Consider the following 22,843-nt stretch of genomic DNA (forward strand, 5'->3'; position numbering starts at 1 on the left):
TTATTTGGCAATTTGCAGCTCTTGTTGTTGGTTATGTAGTAACATGCCTGTTACTATCCATACCAGCCAATCAGTGGTTAGCTTGTATTGGTCATGTGCACTTAAAGAACAATGAAACCAAAAGACCTGATTGTTTGCTATAGGCTACTGCACTGGGGTACATGTCGCATTGAGCCTCTTTTACACCATAACCTCTCTTTCCTTCTTCTGTCTGCATTGTGCATCTCTTTGCGTAACACATTTTGGGTGCTCTTGTTTCTTATATACACTGTACATCAACTCTTTTTGTCCTATATGCTTAATGATAAAAGCAGTAGTGTACCCAAGCTAGCATTACTGTCCTGTAGACAATAGCTCAGATCTCCAGTGTGTTTGACCAAAGAGCAGGAACCTCAATCCTCTGCTTTGTTTCCTTCTTTGTGATACAGTGAAAATGATGAGAAGCCTTTCACTAGCAGCCAACCCTCCCTCAATGGGGACATCAAGCAACTGGGTAGCGATGACAGCCTGGCCGACTATGGTGGTAGTGTGGATGTCCAGTTTAATGAAGATGGCTCGTTCATTGGCCAGTACAGTGGCAAAAAGGAGAAGGAGCCAGCAGGAGGCAATGAAAGCTCTGGAGCGACCTCACCGGTCAACCCCAACATTGCCAATGAATAGTGTGTGTTATAGCGACCAAGAAGGGTTGTCGGGGAAGTTTTAGTTTGAATATCAGGGGGTGGCAGGAGAAATTGGATGGATATGGAGAATTTATTTTTTGCTTGCACGTCACCTAACTAATTTGGTGCCAGAGGGGTATCTAGCCCATAATCTTTGTAGCCTCTCTAGCACCAAAGTGGTTGAACCGCTATATTCTCTTTGGACTGTGGCTTCGTGCCATGTGTGTAAATGGGAATCAAGGAAAAATAAAAACAAGGACCATAACAGGAAAAAAAATGACAGATGGTTTCATATATCATCTGCAGAGGATGTGTGCCAGTGTTCTAATTTTTATTTAAAAATCAAATAGCAAGGAATGGACAAAATAAAGGACTGAGGAGAAAACCACGTGGAGAGAAAAAAATAAAGAAAAACCAAAGTATAAGGGAAAAAAAGACAAAAAAAATAGCATTTCTCTCTTTCACGCCAAGTTCTGCTTTCACGTTTGCCACAGACGTGTTCCTTTTATATGTTGTCTCTTATTTGTGATGTTCTCTTCCCATTTGGTTGGGGGATCTGTAGACAAGAACCCCCAGCTCTTCCATTGGTTATTACTATCTTGAGTGCAGCCGGCCAAATGATAAAGACATACAAAAAAAAAAAAAAAAAAAAAAAAAAAACCTGAACAAATGTGTATTTAAATGTGCTATTTGAATGCAAATGAGCAAAAAAAAAAAACCTTGCGCTTCTTGTACGGTGATGATCCCTTTCCTTCTGTATCTCACACACCTACTCAGTGGTAGGCTGAAAAAAAGGGGTGCTTCTTGTTATGGTGATGACCCCTTACCTTCTGTATCTCACTCACCTACTCAGTGGTAGGTTTAAAAAGGGGTCCCCCTGGTCGCTTACAGTACACCGGCACGTGGGGTCTTCTTCATGCTCCCCTTGTCTGCCTTTAAGTTCATTGGTATTAACCCTTGTGCAACTGGGTGGTTTCCAGCAGACCCCTCTGGTACAAAGAGTGAAAGAATGACAATGGCTTTGGTGGTTGCCATATTTAGCCGTTGACGCTCATCTAGCTCACTAGCATCAATGAACGCCATTTCCGATTTTTACAGAATTTATGCCAGGGCCAGATGCAAGCTCAGTAAATTCTATATTTTTGCTGTAAGATTAGATGCAGGATTCATACTCAGGATCTGTTAAGGTCACCTATATGCTGCAAAAGAAGCTAGGAAATGCTAGCGGGAGATGTGTGCCCATGTCTCCTAGCAACAAGTCCGTGAAACCTTCTGAGGACCAGAAAGGGGTGCAATGAAGTCTATTGCTCCCCCTGGTGCTTAAGGTGGGGTTCCACGTGGTAATTACAGGGTTTAGCATGATGCATAATAAAACAAGTGGATCGGTTTACAAAAACCACAGGCAAATGAGGCTATTCCTACTAGAAATGATTGGTGTGGGCAGGTTATTAGAGTGGGCCCTCCAAAAACAACAGAACACCATTTGGCTTTTCCTATTTCAGCCTTTTCAAGGTCCATAAAAGTGAGATTCTTCCCTGAAAGGACACAATAAATGTTTATGGTTTTTTTTGAGGGGCCCGTTGATGCCATTTTAAGACTTGTTTTATTGCATCCCTTTATTGACAACTTGCATAAAATGCCTGAAAGCTCTGGTTTTTGTAAAGATACTCCATACAAAAAGAGATCCAATTCCCAAACAGACACAGCTGTGGGTGGCCATTTTGAGCCATGACAGTTAATGTGTGGGATTTTTTTCAGGTGTCAGGACCAAACGTCAGTATGTTTCCTATAGTCTTTTTCCTCAGGAGCTGATGCATTGTGAGGTTCATTAATTCCACCTTAATCTCCCTTTGCTTTTGGGAACACTGTTATTGGGTATAACCTATCCTGCTCCCTGTGTTCTTTCTGGTAGAATTAAGCAGCAGGCTCCCCACCTCAGAGGCCTCAGACAGAGGTGCTGTATGACAGATGTCATTATTTTCCACTGTCTGACACCTCCACTATCTCCCATCCCGATGACATGGGTGTAAAGTCTAGGGGGTATATTTATCAAAGAATGAAGTTAGAGATCACAATAGTCACCACTCTCCATTAATTTCTATGGAATTTTTAAAAGAGTATTTGTCAATGGGTGAAAGTTCATCCTTTGATAAATAAGCCTTTCAAATTCCATAGAAATGAATGGAGAGTGGCAGAATTTCACTCTAGCAGTCTGTGGTGATCTCTAACTTCACTCTTTAATAAATATGCCCCTAGGTCTTTTCCTTAGGTTGGGCTGGAGGGACCAATGACTAGAAAACCTCCAAACAATAAGTATACTAAAAGAAAGAACATTTCTGAATTCTCTTGTAGTAGGGTGGTCCCACATTCCCATAATAATGGTTTACTGGCAACCCCTATGCAAACATATTGAGTGATTCACAACAAAATATATATCTGGATGCCAAGACCCTCATAGGCTTGGCTTTCTGTTGGGATGTCCTCAAATGTCAGCATTCTCTACAAGCCATGTTGGTAACTGTAGTGCAACATCAGCTATAGGGCAGCCTTAGGCTCATCTATGATCCAGGCTTAGGGAAGGCAGCAAACCTATCCCAAAATGTTGACCACTGTTGTAAGTTCCTTAAGTCAAGACCAGTAAATGCCCCTAGGTACAAGCTAGGTGCATGTCAGTATTATGAGCTGGAGCTTTAACCTACCTACCCTTTCAAGACCCTCCCTACATCTACAAGAGCTTTAACCATCCCTTGCAGCTGGTTAATAACAGTCCCAAATACTTGGGAATGAAAGTGTTCCATTATGACACAACCTGTAGAATGTGCAGATGACTATGTAACTGATCACATTCCGACGCATGTAACACTGCCAGGCTCTCCCCCTCACTGTATAATATCCAGATTGTGAAGAAGTAAATATGGCAGGTTGGTACAGCAATGAAGCAGCAGATGGTAGAGGAATAGTTGTTTTATTAGCCTCTTATCTTCCAAAAATAACTCAAAAAGCATGTGACTGGTGCTGTAACATGTGCTGTGGAAATGCCTAATATAGCACTAGTACATTGCATATTAGATCAAAGACAACAAAAGCTGTATATTTTTTACTTTAGTGTCCCTCACAGGTAGGTTTTACCAATATGGCTACAAGATAATAATACTGTATAACACTGTATTCTTGGCAATGCTCACACTCATATCAGTGGCATATTCCCTCCAGCCCTCAACGGAGTTGACTGACATTTTTGCACCCAGGGGTGCAGGCTGCAGGCACTTCTGGTGGCGAAGGGGTTACAAATTAAACAAAAGCCGGGCCTGATGGGTGCCGCACTGAACCTTTTTGAATGTAAATAGTATTTCGGAAGTTTGTATCTGCCGGTAGTGTATAGGCCTCTGTAAGTCTCTGTCTATAGCTTGGTATTGTTAAAGAAAAATACAACTATATCATGATACACCCAGCCTGTATTGTGTGCCTCTGTGGGGAGACGGGGGGGGGTCTTTACTGGGATGGTGGGGGGCTGTATGATCTGAAAGATAAGGTCCATTATGTAAAGACATGGGGGGGAGGTTCAATGATAGGAATAAAAGGGTTGTCATATGTCAGTAATCCATCACCAAAACCAGTGTAGAGCAGTTGGAATGACGAAAGTAGACATCTTTTTGGTTGCTAGTTACTGGACTGGGACAAAGCAGTGGTGGAACTACTGGGGGTGTGGGGGTGCAATCACACCAGGCCTGCACCCCCTCAGCAGTTTGCATGGGAGGGGGGCCTGGCTGCATGGCCTGCACCCACACCCTGTAGTTATGTTACTGGGACAAACTCAGGCACTGTTAACATTTTCAGTACCTGAATGTTGGGGCAATTAAACTCAGCCAGTTCCTTTCTACCAAGGATATGAGTCGGATCATTGATGAGACAAGTTGGGAAATTTTGGCCAGTCTACTGGACTGGACATCAACAGATGATGTGCCGCAGCTTCTATTCTCCTCCTACTGTTCCGATTGATCACACTGAAGGCCCAAATTAAACAATATAATGGCATCCTTACATCCTTGTACAGTATCTGCCTGTTTGACCACATTCCAATAGGTAGGATACCAATTAGCACCTTAGCCTATTGTGCCCGGGGTATATTCTGCCCTTAGGCAGCCTACCCAATACTAAGTTTCTCAACATGCCTTGAGGGCCCTTTGGTGTATCACAAATTTGCACCACAGATACAGTGAGCGGTGTGTGCGGACGATTGTTAGGGGAAGACGGTGACATATAAACCTTCCATCTCATTCAAGTACAATAAATGCATTCAGTCCAAAGCTATTGTAACGTACTGCTCATCCCCATTTCTCATTGTTACATCAGTAGACAAACATCTCCAGAAACATCCTTTCTGGTCCCCACAGGCCACAACCAGATGGACAAGTGTCAGCTAAGCCATTTAAGTGTAGCAGACCATAGGTGGAATTGTCCAAGCAATACTCAGTTACTTCCATTCACATCATTATAACGCAACAGAAGGAGAATGAGAACAGCAACACTATATCATGCTGACCGTACTGGGGACAATAGCTGCTTAGGCAATGCTAAAACTACATTACATTGATAAGGGAAAACAACAATTTCCCTTTTGTAGGACAACATTTTCTGGGCTCCGCCCTCCCCAGAGCATGGAGCAGTTTGTTTTTTAACATGGAAATTCGGCTGTGCTCTGCATTGAGTGCATTATCGCTCACTATACTAGTGATGTGGCCCCTCCTGGACCTGTTCCGACACAAAAAGTTCAAAGTGCGAAGCAGGAGGGGGTGGGGCGGCAGCCCCTGAAGCATGGCTGACAACAGTCACCCCTGTGCCCCCTTAATGGTGGTACTGGAACAAGATAGAGCAGGCGCACTTCAAAAGTGCGGAAGTGCAACGTTTGGGGGACACGCCCCTTTCTCAAGCTTGGGTTTCCCTGCAAGCAAGCCTTGTGTGCCGGTATCTTTGTTTCTTGGCACCCTTGATGGTGGCCCTGCTTCTAATAGAACAGCACTGCCATCTTCAGCCGCACCTTTATAGCCACCTTAGATCATTCAAAATAGGCCCTGGAATTTCAAGAACAAAGAGGTCAAAACATCCCCCAAAGGTCCAATAAATAGTGACTACCTATGGCATCTCAATCCACAGATTGCCAGTGTAGATCTACATTACACAAAAATCATTGACAACTACTCCGCATACAAGAGTGCATGAATTATAAAGAGCAGCTCTTTATAATTTATAATGTATGCATTGCCTTCATGCTCTGTCCCTTGCATTCAGAATGGCTGCTCAAATGCTAGCGTTTAGACATTCTGTCACTGTATGTGTAAATGCCACTTGCTGTTTGCACACATGCACACTCCATGTTTACATGTTCTAATAAATATGTGCAAGCTAGGATGCCAGAGGCCTGTAGGAATGTAAATGATTCACTATTATACTGGTTGGTTGCACATTGCTCTGAAGGCAATATGTGTAATAAATTGGTTTCACTTATTTACATTACACAGGCGCTTGTTAAAATTCCTGCCTTGTACATATTATCTGTAGAATATTGCCAAATGACCACTAGGTGGCAGCACAACTGACCGAATAATATAGCTGCGGTACAGATGCGTACATTCTCCGAAATTATTGGACTTTTTGTATTTAAAAGAAAAAAAAGATTTCTCATAGCCATAGGCAGCCCACGAACACTTCTACAGAGTTCAATAATATAATGTTTGTTTAATCTATGGCTTAGGCCCCATACAGCTTAGGGATTGGTCTCCCCTTTACTGTCCCTTTAATTAACGTCATATTTCTTCTTACAGCCAGTTGTAATTAAAGATGTTATGGTGTTGGACAGCATTGAAAGGGGACACAAGGGTGGGTTTCAAATAGCCCACAGTTGTTCTCCATTTAATCCAGTTTGGGCATGGCATTAGTGTGAACATACCACACATAGGGTTCCCACCCAGCCAGAATTTACCCTGTCCCCCTACTGTTACGCGCCAAGCCGCATGGTGTGCCTGCATGAATGCGCCATGCACATTCGCAGATGGAGCTGTGCGGCGCCTAAAAGAACTTTTATTTCTACAATGCGATCGGGAGAGGGGTCTGGCCCGGGCTTTTAGTATGATGTAGAGAGTGATATTTTGAGTCAATTTAAAATTGGTTTTCATGTTTTATTATTATGTTTTGAATAAGAGACTGGAATAAGAGACTGGAATATGAATAGGAGAGGCCTGAATAGAAAGATGCATAATAGAAAGTAGCCATAAAAATACATGTGTAGCCTTACAGATCATTTGTTTTTAGATGGGGTCAGTGACCCCTATTTGAAAGCTGGAAAGAGTCAGAAGAAGGAGACAAATAATTCAAAAACTATAAAAAAAAGACCAATTAAGAGGTTGCTTAGAATTAGCTATTCTATAACATACTAAAAGTCTAGCCAATACCCAATCCTTCCACCCCCTATTATATATCCTCTGACCACCCAAATCCCCGCTACCGTCACATCCATGTCTCAGTTCCTGCCGCCCGCCCCCAATGTGCCCATCTCCCACATCTTTGATAATACTGTCTTGCCCCCTAGAGTACTGGCTGGTACACAATAAAGGCAAAGGTGATAGGACTAGCCATACATCAGCCAATGAAAGAACTAATGAAAAGGGAGACTATGAACAATGGCCTCCAGTTGTATTCCAGGGGAGCCTGTGCAAGTTGGATATGGATGCCAGTTAGAAACACGTAGCAGCAGCTCTTTAGAATTACACCTAAACATGTGTGTATAAATTTATATATATATATATATATATATATATATATATATATATATATATATATATATATATATATATATATATATATATATATATATATATATATATATATATAATTGTGACCCAGCTGCCTCCATTTTGAAGAAGTCACTTGTCATTACGTCACAGTACCTGGTAGAGGAATAGTTCAGCACATGCTGTTGAGAGGCTAAAGACGTACAGAAAAGGTAATAAGAAATGACAGGCCAGATATGGATGCTGGCTTTTTTGCACTTGAATTAACAAGCACAAACAGTCTTCACACTCAACTGAACCTCTGTATTGGAATTCTATTATTTCCACTAGATGCAAAATACAAAAATCCAAGCAGAGCCTGTCTCAGTGCTCTGTGTGTCATTTCTACCCCCCACCCCCACCCAGCAGAATAATTGTATCAGGCTGATATACTCCTTGTATACATTGTAAACTCTAATCCCTCGTATGACATAGAGCTACAGTTATACTGCCCACACCCTATTTTGCTTTAGATACAACTACCCCCCCCCCCCCAATCTGCCCTTGCCTTCTGGATTCCTCAGCTGTAGGGTCCTCCACTGTGCTCACTCAGGGTGCCCCAAAACTTATGCACAAAGGGGAGGGGGTGCACCAAGGGAATAAAGATGAAATGTGGATGGGGTGGTATTCAGGAGTAAAACACTCTGTTACCATAAAGTGAAATAGCGAATTCACAGCTTTAGCAGCCTATGATAATATCCCCTAGTTTTGTCATTTGCTGCCCCTCTTCCATATACCCATAATTTAGGTTATTTATACATAGGGTAACAGTCATTGGGGTTTTCTATATATAAACAATAGCATAGGTGTCAATCCACAGTAATACCAATGATTAATAATGAGCCTGGATGCTGCATTGTTACATCAGGGAGACATGGCAATCTGTTATCATGGTAACAGGCACTTATTCACATGATAACATGTTATGTGGGTGATAATGTATCCCTCCCTTTGCAAATGCATACATATTAGAAGCCGCCACAGAATGCTGTGACCTTATCAAAGCAATCAAAGAGCTGTTGGTGGATTTATGGAACTCCTTTATAACTTGTTCACCAAATGGTAGGTGAAAATTGGTAAGTGGTGTATTGTTTTAAAGTCAGTGCAATGTGATGTGGCACAGGGTACATTCGTTCTTATGATAAGGGTTATTTGCGTAGCCCAAGACGCAAGTGCCAAAGTGCTAAGGCGCACAAGAGAGAGCACCACAATGCTCATGTAGCATTTATGCCCCAGGGTAACTTGTGCTCTGCTTGTTGTCAATCAGAATAGGTAGAACCAGCGCACACCCTTAATCAGCTCAGTCTGGTGCACAGTCTTAGAGGCTGCAGCAACCTCACATCTGCTGTAGAACAAAAGAAGATCGGCACACAGGCATTCAAATTGCAGGGTATACCTGCTCGTTTATTGTGCGGAATGCAGCGTTTCGGGGTCACACCCCTTTGTCAAGCTCTGCTTGTTGTGCCAGATTAGAAATAAGTAGTTTCGCCTAAATATGATGCACAAGTTCGAGGGGGGATGGGGAAATGCTTACGACTCCAATACAGCACTAAAGCCATCCCGACTCCAATACAGCGCTAAAGCCACCCCAACTCCAATACAGCGCTAAAGCCATTCCGACTCCAATACAGCACTAAACCCACCCCAACTCCAATACAGCGCTAAAGCCATTCCGACTCCAATACAGCACTAAAGCCACCCCAACTCCAATACAGCGCTAAAGCCATTCCGACTCCAATACAACGCTAAAGCCACCCGACTCCAATACAGCACTAAAGCCATCCCAACTCCCAACGCTAAAGCCACCCTGACTCCAATACAGAACTAAAGCCATCCCAACTCCAATACAGCGATAAAGCCATCCCGATTCCAATACAGCGCTAAAGCCATCGCAACTCCAATACAGTGCTAAAGCCATCCCGACTTCAATACAGCACTAAAGCCATCCTGACTCCAATACAGCGCTAAAGCCATCCTAACTCCAATACAGCGCTAAAGCAGTCAGCACCATATTATATAGGGGTTAGTGGAAGGTCTCTGAAAGCAAGGGGTATATTTTTATGTTTTGCATAGTTTTATGTTTAAGCAGCAGATGTTAAGGATAGGAACAGTTTTCGGCGGAGAAGGCATGCCAGGAAGCCACTTTTCCGCTGCTGTTTAGCTGATCAATGTGCCTGCACTTGGAAACATAACCCGTGCTTGGGTGCAGACAAAAGCGGCAGATTTTTTGTATCGAAAAATGCGAAATTTCGCATTTTGAGACATAATGGGCCACATCTGCACCTGAGTGGACACAATGGGGCAAATTCCCTAAGATTCGTAGTTGCGCCAACGTCCGCTTGCCGCACTTCACCAGGCGTATTTTCGCCAGTGCAAATTCACTAAAATCAGAAGTTGCGCTCAAGGGAAGCGTAAGGTTGTGAAGTTGCGCTAGCGTTAAATCGCCAAGCAAAGCAAAGTTACGCTAGTGATGCTTAATTTGCATACGGCGCCAAATTGAAGTTACAATGGAGGTATATATAGCATCACTAAACAAGCCTGGGAAACCTTCAAAACAGCAAATAAACACTAGCGAATTTACGCATGTGTCCGCAAGCGCAATTAATGAAAATGCGCTACGCTAGAGAATTAACGCTAGCATTAGGCGCTTCGTCCTTTAGTGAATTTGCCCCAATGTTTCTGGATGCAGGCACATTGATCAGCGGAGCAGCAGCAAAGGCATGGATTCTCAGACATCCTCAAAGTCTGGCCCAAACTTAATGGGCCCCAGAGCAAATTCAATTAAAGAGCCCCAAAATATTGAAAAGTCAACTTTATCTACTACAACATATTGAAATTGCTCATTGCTGATCACCATACCTCCACCCCGTGACAATTTGCCATGGCCATTATGTCATTGGCCCGCCCAATGATGTTACCAGTCTGTACCCTGTCGAGATCGCATGCCAGTGAATGGTGGCAATCCTGTTTCTCTGCATTTCTGCCCCTGCCAGGGAGCTGGTATTTCACCTGACACACAGGCCCGGGCCAAGCTGGCCAGTCACCCAAGGCAACCTGACCAGCCACATCTCCCCCCTCCCGAAGCCAAACAGGTTGTGGCTTGCAGGAGACAAGAGTTACGGGGGGAACAAGGGTCCGGGCCCAGGGATAGGTGAAAGAAGAGGCATGTGCTTGGCATCCCACTTCGTTATGCCCTAAAGTGCCTCTTCTGCCTACTCTTAGTTCAGCCCTGTTGACCAGGCCTGGATCTATGGTAAGACCAAATTAAGAGGCATCATGCCGTCCAGTTGCACTTGAAGTTTGCTCTTAACCTTAGCACTAGGGACTACACGCCTTGTCCCCGAGCTCCCTCCATAAATAAAAACGACACACGTATATATGATCTTTCGAGACGGGAGGCGGAAATGGAGGATGCCGGTTTCCGGGTTCCATGAGAAGAAATCTGGGGAGAAATTTGGGGAGTTATCCCCAAACATGCAAATTTTTGGTAATTGGTTGCCAAGAAGAACAGTTGCATTTGTCCTACAGAAGGGGCCCCTCTGATCTCTGGGATAGTTCCTAATGTTGGAAAAATCACTGAGCTTGTTCCGTGGTTTGAGAGCTTCATATTAGTGTCAGCACAGATCAGTGACACAGCGACTGTGCAGCAATTGCAGGAGGATAGAGATGTGCAGGGTCAGGACACGGTCCAGCAAACACAAATGGCTTTCTAATGGCAATTAAATAGGCTGCAGTGGAAAGGAGCATTGGGCAGCACACAGATTGATTTCAGACTCATGCTCAGCCCTCTATGAAGGATGCCTTGTGTGCTATAAAACCTGGCCAAGTGCCCCGCTCTGGCTTCTATCACAGAGAAACAGAGAGAGAGGCATTTCATCAATACAAATGGTGCATTACCTGTATAAAGAGGAGACACATCACAATGTACAATTGTCCTACTTATCAGTTTATATTATGTGCCCCCACTAACCCACTTTATTCTGTGCCGGAGCAATAAAATCTGCTCTTGGAATGACCTTCAGTAGGCCGTCAGTGAGAGCCTACAGCCTACATCTCTTATTTATGTCCCCTCGTCTCCATTCTGTAGCCATGGTATTAGCCTGCAGGTTCCCTTTGTCAGAAAGGAAGAATAGCATCTCGGTTTGTTGCCTCATTATCCACCAATCATAACAAAGCACAGAGACCTGTCTGTCTGCATATTAAACAGCAGGCAAGATTTTAGGACATTGGGTTGAATATAAAACATGAATAATGGTGGTTGTGTTTGAAAGAACTACATGGGGACATCTCTCTGCTGTAAACCAGCTGCCCAGAAATACAGTATACGGGTATGGGACCTGTTAACCAGAACGCTCAGGTTCTGGGGTTATCCTATAATGGATATTTCTGTAATTTGTATCTTCATACCTTAAGTCTACTAAAAAAAATCATGTAAACGTTAAATAAACCCTAAAGGTTGGTTTTGCTGCTAATAAGGATTCATTACATCTTAGTTTGGATCAAGTGTAAGCTACTGTTTTATTATTACAGAAAAAAACATTTTTAAACAAAAAATTGAATTATTTGAATAAAATGCAGTCTATGGAAGACAGCCTTTCTGTAATTTGGAGCTTTCTGGATAATTTATCCCATACCGGTACTATACAGGTCTATGCATTATTCTGGACTAGGCACAATTAAGCAAAAGTGATGGGCTATTCACTAGCTGTGTTGGGCTGGGAACAGAGTGCAGCTGCTTCCCTCAGCTCAGCCCAGAACTTATTTGAAAGTACTCCTCTACAGAAAGACTAGGTCATGCTGGGCTGAAAGAGTTGGGCACCTAAAGCTAACTGCTGCCCATTATTAACCACCATCTGCTACTCACTGCTCAACTCCTTAGTAGCTTGTTTTTCAAGGCTGACATTAAATAGAGGATGAAAGGGTCGAACTGGTGGGTGCAGGGCCCCACCCCCAAAGGGGCCATCTGCCACCCGTTCTACCCCTAATTTAAACTTACCTTCAACGTGTTGGGGGAGGGAGATCAGTGCCTGAGGGAGTGCCGGTGGGGATTGGGTCTGGGCTGGGGCCCACTGGGTTTTTTCCCAGTGTCCCGTCAACCCAGTCCGACCCTGGAGGGAGATGATGAAAGATTCAATTCTACTAGTTCAATAGAAAGGAACTAGATATGTTCTAAAAATATCTAAGAATAGATATACAATATAAAATATCCTTTGTGTGCCAAATCCCCCCTCCCCCACCAGGCCAAATGCCCTTTCCTGCCTGTAAAACTATCCCTGGTAATAAAGATGGGGTTACATGCATACATCAGAGCAAATATGAGAACAGAAAACCTGTCGCATGAACAGAACTTATTTTCTATTTGCACCGATCTGTAAATAACCCCTCACTCCATTGCTAACAGGAAACATTCTGATACAGGATATTGCCTGCTGTTCCTTTGTGTGTGTGCAATATGGTTTCCCTGGATAAGCCTTTCCACTGAGCAATCTCGCTTCCTAAAATCATTCACTTCACACAATGGTATTATAGATATAGTGCATAATAGAAGCTGGTTTCTGAAACAATAACGAAGCTTGCATACACTGAGAAAATAACTGTGGAGATTCATGGTATAAGCCTATATGTTAGGATTGCTGATATTGCAATAATATTTGCATAAAGACTATAGGGGTCATTTACAAGACTTGGGAAGAAGTGCAAGAGCACACTCCTCAGTGATTCTTGCCTGGGTATGGCTGCTTTCTGCACCAAGTGTCGGATAAAAAATGCAGTGTGAAGTGCTGGTGTGCAGATGGTGGTAAAGGTGGACCTTTCTCAATGACCTGTAAGTTAGGGAGTCGTGGAGAGGGGATATCCCCTTGCTGCCCCTTCAGGTGGCCACAGGTCTCTGCATTCTGAAACAGAGCACATAGACCAATGACGATTCAGGGAGAGAGTAAGGCAGTTACAAAGTGCTAAGAAATGTCCAATTACTCCTGTTTTTTTCACTTTGTGTCCTGCCTTTCTATAGGTCAATAGAGAAGGCACGTGTCTAGGGCCCAACAGTGGAATGGGGGGGTGCAAAAGCCCTACACTTCTGCCTCTGCTACCTGTGTGCTGGATGGGAATGGGCCAGTGGGAAAAAAATTGCTGGGTCCCACCAACCTAGCAGAAGAAATTCACTGGCACACAGGTACTGCTAGCAGGGTAAACCCTTGCTGATTTATTAAATGATTTGCAGCATGCAACGTTTCGGGGTAACCCCCTTTATCAAGCATCATGCTTGAAACGTTGCAGCATGCACGAAATGTTGCATGCTGCAAATCATTTAATAAATCAGCAAGGGTTTACCCTGCTAGCAGTACCTGTGTGCCAGTGAATTTCTTCTGATCCGTTGCTACAAGGTGGGACGCCGATTACTCCATTGCTGTGCACCAGGGATTATCCTAATTGAAGGCCAGGGTGTGCGAGTGCAACTCGATTACTTTCCCACCAACCTAGACCCGCAGCCTACAAGAGCTCATTGTGCTGAACCTCCTCATGATCACAGCAACAGAAGAACAAAAGTTAAAGGTACATGCAGAATGGGGTAGGTAGTGGCATCTGGGACACCGCCTTGGGGGCTCCTGAGGCCCTGGACCCCCAGCCCAACCCTGCCTCCATGCAAGTTGCACAAAGTGAAAAGGGGGCACCAGGCCTTGGGTGCAAATACTACTTGGCCTGTCTCTAGCTAGATGAACCCTTATATTTATACTGAGAAGCTTAAGAAAAGTTAACTGTCAGAATCTATTTATTCTAGGCTTCTGGGGATAAAAAAATTAAAAATAAAGGTAAGCCCACAATAAAATTGGGTTATTTTGTATTCTGTGGTCTGCCCGCACAATTCTCTATTCCCTGCTCATTGGAAATGACGTACCAACCCAGGGCACAGGATTTAAGACCAGGATTTAACATCATAATATACCCTGCACTCTAATGCAGTTCAGTAGTGCCAAGGAGGAGGATGGCCACAAAAGTAGGGGTTGTATCATGTTATGTTGGGATGATGGTCATGGAAAATTGCAAACAACAAAAGTTGAGAAGAAATAAAGAAATAACCAGCATTTAATACTATGTAATCTGTGGTCTCAACCGGTGAGGATGGGGGTCAGGGATTATGGAGTATGTATTCTGCTTGGGAATCCAGTGCAGGGGGGCATTGGTAAATAACATTACTATGTGGGTTACATGTTCTCCTGCAGTGGGAAGTCCATCAAGAAACCCTTGTACATTTGCCCTCCAGCACAGTCTCCTTTGGCTGGGAAGCTTTCAGCCTGTCATAGAGAAGACATATGGCAGCTGCCTGGCTCTTGGCTCTGATTGCAGGGATCCATTTATTTGTTAGGAAATGAATCCGTGTGTGCACAGCACATGGCCCTCATGTAAATAACGTGCAAGTGCTTGTTCTGCAGCCCTCTCAGCAAAGGATCTATAAATCCTCACCATCAGAGCCATTAAATCAGCAGTAATGTCTTATGGAGAAAGACCACCATAAACCCATCAGCTTTCCCCCTCCCAAAACGTGCCCGTGGGGTGAATGAATGCATTGCAGGACTACTCATCTTCCCCAGTAGCTCCAGCTGATCATTTGTCTGCTGTACAACAAGCACTAACCTTGCTCAGTTGCTTTTAGTAACCCAAGTTAGGGGGACTGGCCAAGGAACTGCATTTAGAGGCGCAGAATAGTGTACTGCAGGGACAGGAGGACAAAATGGCAACAGTAACACTTTGTCATAGAGCTGTTCCCTTGCTGCTAATGGAATACTATGAACACCCACAGGCAGCCAAAGGGTGGAGGTTGTAGTTCAAAAGCAGCTGAAGGGCCATAGGTTGAACTTCAGTATGTATATCATGTATGCTATAACACACAAGTGCCTACATGTCCCATAGAGGTGCTGTTACTTGTAGCAGCCTCCCTCCAGCAGAACAAATAACCTAACCCTGTACATCTGGCCATACATTTTAATATCCTTTAGTTTGGAGAGGTCGCCAAATCAGCAGATTTATGCTTGCATGTTTTTGTCCAACATTTAGATACAATGTGGGCCTAGGCAGCAGTTTTGGACTGGCCCATCGGGATACCAGGAAAACTCCCGGTGGGCCCAAGTGTCAGTGGGCCCTTCTGCTTCTAACCATTTGGCCTGTTTAATGGTCATTACCTACTTCTGTATGAGAACAGAGACGCTAAATAGATATAGAAAGAGAGAGCTAGGTTAGGAAGAGGAGAAATAGTTTGGAGAGTGGGCACATGGACTGATGTTCACTGGTGGGACCCTGGCATCCAAGTCCAACACTGCTATGCAGTTAGTCAGGATAGAACTGCATCAACCTGTCCTTGTCTAAGGAGAAGGCTCCATGCTAGACCAATAGGTTGCCAATTTAGTCTAGTAGGGCAAAGATGGCAGCTCATATTGGGCCGTGTTTGACCAGCTCAAGTGCTGAGTGCCTGAAGTTATCCACTAATCTATCTCTATGGCACTTACAGGGTCCAGAACCACCATATACATGCTTGAACTTTAAAGCTCTAGTCGCTTCAAGCCAGTAACTCCTGGGGGATTGGCAGGTGCAATTACCCGGGCCAGCCCGAGACCGCACACAGGCAACGGAGTTAAGAAAAACAGCATCTGAAGGAGTGGGGAGGACATATTGCACCCGGGCCTGAAAGAGTATAGTTATGCTTCTGCACTGTGCAAACTTGTGCCCGCAGCATGCCCATATAGTAAGAAGCATCCAATGGATGTGAAAGTGTAAATAAATATGAATAAAATCAATACAAAGAATGTATCTATATTAAAATATGTTTAATTTAATATAAACTAGGATGTGAAAAAAAATCAGCACATAGTACCGCTGCTTTAATGTAGAAAAGAAAAGGTTAATAGACTAAGCCCCCTTGAGCTCTCACATCAGCAGGATCCTTCTCTTTTATTTTAGCCCAAGCCTCTGCCCATCAATATCCATTGAGCACCAACCCTCACAACTCCACAATCAATGAGTAAAGTTCAGCTGTACACAGAAATGCCTCCATACAGTCACCCTATGCTCGCATACCATGGACGGTAATAGGTGCTTTTTGAATGGTAATAGGTGTCATTAGCCACATCTTGGCAGGGAATTCTCTTCTAGTTACTGGACTGTGTAAGCTTTATGTCTTTAAAGAAGAACTAAAAACCTAAAAAACATAACGCCTCATTGACTTGGAATCTGCCTTGCTTGGCCAAGAAATGCAACGTGCAGCACTGAATGAATGAGAAACTATCACACAAAGCCACCATGGTAACTGCCAATGGGAATGCATAAATGTGGGGGCTGATTCCCTAAACCAAAATTATATATTCCAAAACTTTACATTCCACAGTGACTACAGAACCTGCTACAGGATCCACCATCTTCAGTACCAAAATCCAGGAGTTCTTCCAATTTATTCCTAGGATCTTTCTTGCTTTGTCATTCTCCTCTCTTACTTGAAGGGTTCCCAGCTCATTGCTAGGACTAATCACTAATCTTCTACTTAGAGAAAAAGGCTGTCTGGCCAGATCCCAGCCCACTTTACACTGAAATGGGTAGTTTACCTTAAAGTTAACTTTTATTATGTTATAGACTGTGATATTCTTAGCAACTTTTTCAAAAGGTCTTTATTTTTATAGTTTTTAGCTGTCAGATTGGGGGTCACTGAGGCTACAAGTTTGTTGTTATTGTTACTTTTTATTACCTATCTTTCTATGCAGACAGGCTCCTATCCATTTTCCAGTTTCTTATTTAAAACACTGCCTGGTTGCTACGGTAAACTAAACCCTAGCAACCAAGGGGGTAGAAAACACATGGCTGTGGGCTGGTGATGCTGTGCTGCCTTGTCTTTACAGTGTATCCAGTGCTACTATATCTAATTCTATGAATTTTCCTTATGCTTGTACCAGCACAGCCCTACTGTAATGTAAATTACCCCATGCAGCCTCTGTCCTAGGCAGTATCATCACAAATAACAAAAAAAAGATTACATAAAGGAGCCCCCTGACAAGCATTCCCCGCTGTTAATCCAGTTCTAAGGCCCAAGATACTAATGCGGTATAGCAGAACCGCTGCAGAGAAACTGTGCCGCTGCCTACATCTTAACACTGGCTGCAGACAGACCCCTGCTGCACATATATTCTCTGCAGCGCCACATACTAGGAGAGATCTCATAAATCCAACCAGAGTACATGGCTTTGATGAGATATCGATTGATTGAGAAGTTGAAAGTGTGAGTGTAGGGGGGGGTTGTTGCCTTGGGACATGGCAGGTGAATGAAAACGAGGGCTCCTACCAGAACTCCATCCATCCTGCTCACAATTAAATCATTGCAACAAAAGCTGATGGTTCTTTAGGTGCTTTAACTGTTTCCCATGACCAGCGGGAGGGAGATTTAGTTACCTGGCATGAGAAGATGGACTGATTTGGCTGCTGGCAATATACAGTCCTACCGTTTCCATCTAGGTCTCACACTTTATTGGGCACACAAACACTTGGATGGTACATGGTCCCACTCATGTCTAGATATTTCCAAACAAGGAGGTTAAACACAGAATCAACAATCTAGCCACAGATACATTATCACTATAGGCAGAAGGTGAATTTTGTGCTTGGGAAGGCTAGTATGGTTATATTTAGTTCTTATTCCTACTGCATAATATACTTCTGCTTTGAGAACAGTAAAAACAGAGGTGAAACTGGGAATCTGATTATTTACTGTGCAAGGGCCAGACAAGGAGTAGTTTCAATCTCCCCTTTAAGGGTCAGGGGGCACACGCTCAGATTTGGGTACTAGTGCTCACTGAGAGTAATGAGTAAAGGCAACCCCCCCCAAAAAAAACTTAACAATATGAGATCAGTTAGCTTTTCAAGCACACTGTTCAACAAAAATAACTGGTTATAGGCACCCAAGCACCAGGGACGGGGGGAGCTACTGACATCATATAGTGAGAGACGTTGGGTTGAGGCACCACAAGCACATAATAAACAGCGAATGGCTGTGGGTACTGACACTCCAGGCACATTATACAGAATAAGAGAATAACTAGGGGAGGTGCATTTTACACTTGACATCCCTATTCTACTGCCCCATGTACCCTCCTATTTTACCCTTTTGCTCTACAGGTGCCACTACTGTATTCCTCATTTTTCATTTGTCTTTCTCTCCTTTTATACTGTTTTCCACCATCACCTATACATTTTACCCCCCTTTCTCTTGTTTCTTCTCATTTACCGAATCCATATTCTCTTCTATCACTTCACAGGTCCCTTTGTGTTTGTTACACCCCCCCCCCCAATGTTTCTGTGCTCTGACTTCATGTTCCCCAAGCTTGATATGCATGCTCTGCTATTTGTTACTGTTTCAGGCTGGCGGGGAAAGGGGCAGAAGGGAATTTAAGTAAAGGAGTAAAGAAACAAAGGTACCTGGTTTCTGGCCCTGACACACATAACTCAGGAACAGGAGCAGTTAATCATGGCAACAGACAAGTATTAAACTTTAATTTTTTTCCCCTCAAAGTGCAAGTACCGCTCCGGCCACTAGAACATTGGATAGGCTACAAGAAGCCTCAAATTTCATACACCAGCCTAGCCAATCCTATTTGAGGCTGTACCGGGACTTACATATTGAGGGGAAAAACAGGAAGTAAAGATTTTTTTCCCATTTTTTTCCTTCTCTTGAATCTTTATTATCAGCAGTGTCGGACTGGGCCTGCGGGACACCAGGAAAAAACCAGATGGGCCCCGCCGGCCCAGATCCGTCCATTCGTGGAAGCTGCTTCCTCCCTGGCCCCCAGTGCAGCAGAAAGAAAAAGAAGGTAGGCGTAGGGGCCAGAGGGGGGCCCAGGTTGCGGCTCGGGGAGGGGACCAGAGAGCATTTTGCATCTGGGGGGCCCCGAAACAGCAGCCTTGGTGGGCACCAGGCCCCCCAGTCTGACTTTGATTATCAGCCAGGTTTGGGAAGGCTTAAGGTGGTGATAGACGTAACAATTACGATTTTCCCTGGAAAAGATCTTTCCAAGAAAGATTGTTTGTTTCAATACACATGTTTAGAGCTGAATCGTCAGATATACAATAGAACAATAGCAACAATAGCAACAATAGAATTCTACCTGTATCTGACGATTCAGCACTAACATAAGCATAAATAGGGAGAGACCTGATGATACTGAGCAATATAAACAGCCACTGACACCAGGGAGAAACACGTCTGCCTCACCGAACACATCGCCAGCCCTTGTATTTAATTAGCAACAATTTCATTTGCACTCATAGGCATAAGATGTTCCCATTGATGTGTAATCTAATGAAGAGCGGTGGCACATACATCACTGTCAGTAACATCTCCCTTTCCCTGGGTACTTACTGAGCCGGATTCCTGACGCCACATTAGACTGACGATTAGAGAAAGATAAGACTGAAATTAGGGCCCCACATACTGAAAGTGCTGCTGAGCTTAGTCGCTTGGCTATTCACATATTTGTATTCAGAATTAAATGAGTAGTCTATCAACACATCATGTTTGAAAGGCGGTAAGTGTAATAAGCAAACGAATGCCTCCTACTGTGATCAAACACCCCTGCCAGTTACGCGTCTCTACCAAACCGCGCGCTCAGTGATGTGATATTAACCCATGCGTCGAATCTTTAGAACATTTCATACTGGTTTGTTGCATTTGAATTTTATGGGGTGTGCATTTACCATTTTACCCAAGATGCAGTTGTTTGTAAAGTCTTCAGTTCCCAATAGTCTACTGATACATGAGTGATGACAGCCATCCAGCCAAATAAAATCCAACTACCACTTCATTCTTCAAAACATGGCGGCCAACTTGCCACTCTTTCAACAAAAATTAAACACTCCCCAGTCAAGAGCAGAACTGGGTATCAAGTATCTGGCTACGGCCTGGGGAGGTTTGTTTGCTTACACCAAACAGGCACCCAAGGGTCACCCTGCTAAAACATGCTAAAACATTCGCCCTAGGCACTGGCCTTTGAGTGCCTATATGGTAAATACATACAGTATTTAGGAGAAAGCAGGCTGCCACTGGTCTGGGTTCCAACAGTTGTAAAGAAACCGGAAGCAGTTCTTAGTGTAAAATGTAGTTTATTATTCAATGTCTCAAACAATCCTATATAATAGCCTTATGCGTTTCATGCCACTTACAGGCATTTAATCATAGGCTCTGTTCCTTAACTATGATTAAGGGACATGTTTACTAATGTTGGAGATAAATATATGGAGAGATTTCTGGAGATGTTGCTCAAAGCAACCAATCAGATTTGCTTTGCTTTTGTTTTCTAACTTATAGTTGGCTATAATATAATTGCTGATTGGTTGCCATGGGCAACATCTCAAGAAATCTCTCCAGATATTTATCTTCAATGTTAGTAAACATGCCCCTAAGTGCCCGTAAATGACACAAAATCCGTAAAGCTATTAGATATGATTGCTTGAGACATAGAATAATAAGCTACATTTATTTCATACTATAAGAACTGCTTCTGGATTCTCTACTATTGTTGGGACCTAGACCAGTGCTAGCCTGCATTTTCCTGTTTTGATTGTATTCTCCCCCTTGCTGAAGGTCTGGGGCATGTGCACCTGGAACCAACATCTTTAGCGATAAGGTTATGCCCTACTCTTACATCATACTGGGATTGATCCATATTTATATTGTAGTTCCTAACCTATTTAAAATATCCAACCCTTTTGCCACACAACTCCCCTATTCCTCAACCTCTCGGCCAGGAATTTCATGGGTGAGGGCTCTATAGGGACACAATTAGAGGAGCTTTCATTCTGTTACTACTTCTGTAAGATCTTCATATCACGCACTGAGTACGGCATCGACCAACTTATTTGAACTTGGTTCCTTCTGGGACTCTCTCTCTATCGCTTCACTTCATCTTCAGTAAAACACTGAGAAACTCTTCAACTTGGCAGGTGTGGGGCCCAGGTCTCTTCAGCCAGCTGTCATCTACTTTCCCAATTGATTTTCTGTAGCCTCTGCATTAGAGACTGTTTCATCCTCATTTTAAAGCTGTCTCGCTTGATTGACCAGGCCTCCCACAGTTTCTGTAAGCTCAGCATAGTTCCTTTGTACTGTTGTCTGCATGAAAGAAGTTCCTGTTTCTCCCACCTTCACTGCATTTAATTAACTGTTAGTATGTGAGAGAGCCTTATTATAAGAAAGTTTGCAGTTGGTCTGTATCTTTTCTTTTTAAATAGTCGCTTTCCTATTCCGTTTGGTAAGTGATTTGTTATTGTTGAGGGGTCACTAACATATAAGTTATACAGGATTTGAGAAATGTTGAATTTTTTGGAAATTATGTAGCACATTACTATGCAAAGGGCAAGTCAATACAAAATTAAAAAATGCCTGATAAAAGAAAACCTAAAATTTTAAGCAACTTTCCAGTATGCATTTTTTAAAAATATTCAACAGTTTGGTCATTGTAACTTATACGATATCCTTATAAATACTCTGACATCCAGTGGCAGGCCAAGCTGACCAGACACCCTAGGCAACCCAGCCAGCCACTTCGCCTCACCCCTTATAGAGAAATATCATATAATTCATGATCACTAGCATAGAAATACCATAGTTATGTATGTATGAATTTAAAGCATATCTTTATATTGGTTAATAAATTCTTTAAAGAAGGCAACCCCATCCTGCCTGTGGAAGTGGACTTTGTTTTGCCCTCATTGCTACCTCCAGCAGAGCTGTCTTTAACGTTGGCTGGGATCAGTGTCCAACTGGAGTAACCGAGGACTTGACCCATTGCAGCTGTATGATAAATGTAAACATCGTTTTTAGCAATTATTTCATATATGAATAGGACAATCCAAAGATGTATAAACCAGATTAGATGGCATTGTACTGAATTCAGGCCAGCTGTAACCAGTGCAGTCATTTCCTTTTTGGGGGTGGCCTTAAAGCATCATTAATCAATGCCTGTCAATCATAGGGTAAGAGCAGCCAATCAATGGAGGTGATATACAGGGGATTTGGTGGGTTCCCTTGGTGCCACAACGACAGGAATGCCAGATTTCAAATTTGGCCGCCCCTAGGCCAGAGGGTCCTCGCGTCTGACCCCCTTGCTGGTTCCCATTCATTATGTGTGTGTCCCAGTCCCAGAAATTAGAATGCAGCAGGGCGGCATGCTGACCACTTAAGCCACAATAATAATGATCCACATCTAGAAGCCTAGTACCTTCTGAGCAGCCTCTTCTGGTGCCTTTAACAGTTGGGAGTAAATTGAAGTCATGCGATTTAACATTTGCATATTTCCTAATTTTTATGTTTTTTATCCCTTATTTATATAG

At 43.3% G+C, this 22,843-nt stretch overlaps 2 protein-coding genes across 10 annotated transcripts in view; one reads left to right on the forward strand and one right to left on the reverse strand.

Annotated features, from left to right (window-relative positions):
* Nucleotides 1–4,104, forward strand: part of l1cam.S (L1 cell adhesion molecule S homeolog) — a 119,989-nt gene extending 115,885 nt beyond the window's left edge. For 6 of the 7 annotated variants that reach the window (XM_018231827.2, XM_018231824.2, XM_018231828.2 and 3 more), the window contains one exon: nt 429–4,104. In XM_018231827.2, coding sequence (XP_018087316.1) covers nt 429–660 — 232 coding nt within the window. In that variant the 3' untranslated portion in view covers nt 661–4,104. 7 annotated transcript variants of the gene reach the window in all.
* The window catches only part of avpr2.S (arginine vasopressin receptor 2 (nephrogenic diabetes insipidus) S homeolog), a 450,241-nt gene that overhangs the window by 346,960 nt on the left and 80,438 nt on the right, over nt 1–22,843 (reverse strand). The gene's annotated exons all lie outside the window — the stretch shown is intronic.

This window comes from Xenopus laevis, chromosome 8S (genome assembly GCF_017654675.1).
Source record: "Xenopus laevis strain J_2021 chromosome 8S, Xenopus_laevis_v10.1, whole genome shotgun sequence".
In the NCBI taxonomy this organism is placed as follows: domain Eukaryota; kingdom Metazoa; phylum Chordata; class Amphibia; order Anura; family Pipidae; genus Xenopus; species Xenopus laevis.